Below are 937 nucleotides of genomic sequence, written 5' to 3'. Positions count from 1 at the left end.
AGCCCGAGGAAGGCAGAAGGCGAAGGGAGCTGTGCTCTCGCCCTGTAAAGCTGGTCCTAAGGAAGATCCCGCCTTGCAAGTCATTCGGGGAAGATGCAAAACCTCACCCTTTTCTTTCAGCCCAGAGGCTTCCCAAAAGGTTTTGTTGGGGTTTCTTTTGGGGTTTTCTTTCTTTCCGCCCCCCCCCTTTTTTTTTTTTTTCTGGACGGGGAGCCCAGCTGGAAGAAACCCGCGTGTTCCAGAAACCGGCAGATTTTTGTTTTTTTGAAAGCGTTTGTTTTGCAGCCGCCGCTCAGCCCCTCACATGCACTCCGGCAGGTTTTAGAGAGCCCTGGGCGTAAAAAGGAAACAGCTCGTGCAGTTTCAACACGGTTTATTATATTTCTGTATGCATTACTCTCAAAACATATCACAAGAAATGATGAAACCACTTAAACCTTCAAATAAAAAATCTGAAACAGTTTATGCTCACAATTGTACATATTTATAGTTAAGAAACATTCTTTATAAATACTGTTTCCTCTGTAGCAAGTTAATACCATAATTTAATTACAAATGGATAAATATGGTAACAGGTATTTACAGGAGGAAGGGTGTTATTACGGAAAAGCTAACGGCACGACGTTTATTTTTCCTCACAATCTTCCGAACAGGAACTAACAAATTGAACTTGCAAAAGCACTAAAACATCACATGTAAACCCAGCTAACAGAAAAAATACATTCACAAGCGTTGTTGTTCGTGTGTGTGTGTCTGTGAGTAACAGAATGGAGACTTTGGCACGGTATTTCTTCCCCAGTCTATAGTTGAAATGCAGTTTACAATCAAGTTGCCTCTTAAAAAGGAACACAATATTCAAGATATCACGATTACAAAAGAAACCTCTTTTTTTTTTTCTTCCACGTTACTTTTTTTTTAAAGGGGTGAACTAAAAAAG

At 40.2% G+C, this 937-nt stretch overlaps 1 protein-coding gene across 1 annotated transcript in view; it reads right to left on the bottom strand.

The window, feature by feature from the left end:
- Nucleotides 1–399: 399 nt before the first annotated feature.
- Nucleotides 400–937, bottom strand: part of ZIC2 (Zic family member 2) — a gene marked incomplete at its 5' end in the record, with an annotated part of 4,206 nt that continues 3,668 nt past the window's right edge. Inside the window, one exon of the mRNA XM_009649347.1 lies at nucleotides 400–437. Within this exon, the coding sequence (XP_009647642.1) occupies nucleotides 400–437 (38 nt within the window). The remainder of the gene's footprint in view (nucleotides 438–937) is intronic.

The sequence above is a fragment of the Egretta garzetta genome, unplaced genomic scaffold (genome assembly GCF_000687185.1).
Source record: "Egretta garzetta isolate BGI_Z169 unplaced genomic scaffold, ASM68718v1 scaffold182, whole genome shotgun sequence".
NCBI classification, from domain to species: domain Eukaryota; kingdom Metazoa; phylum Chordata; class Aves; order Pelecaniformes; family Ardeidae; genus Egretta; species Egretta garzetta.
Note: the sequence above shows the minus strand (reverse complement) of the source record. Positions and strands in the feature narration are given on the sequence as shown.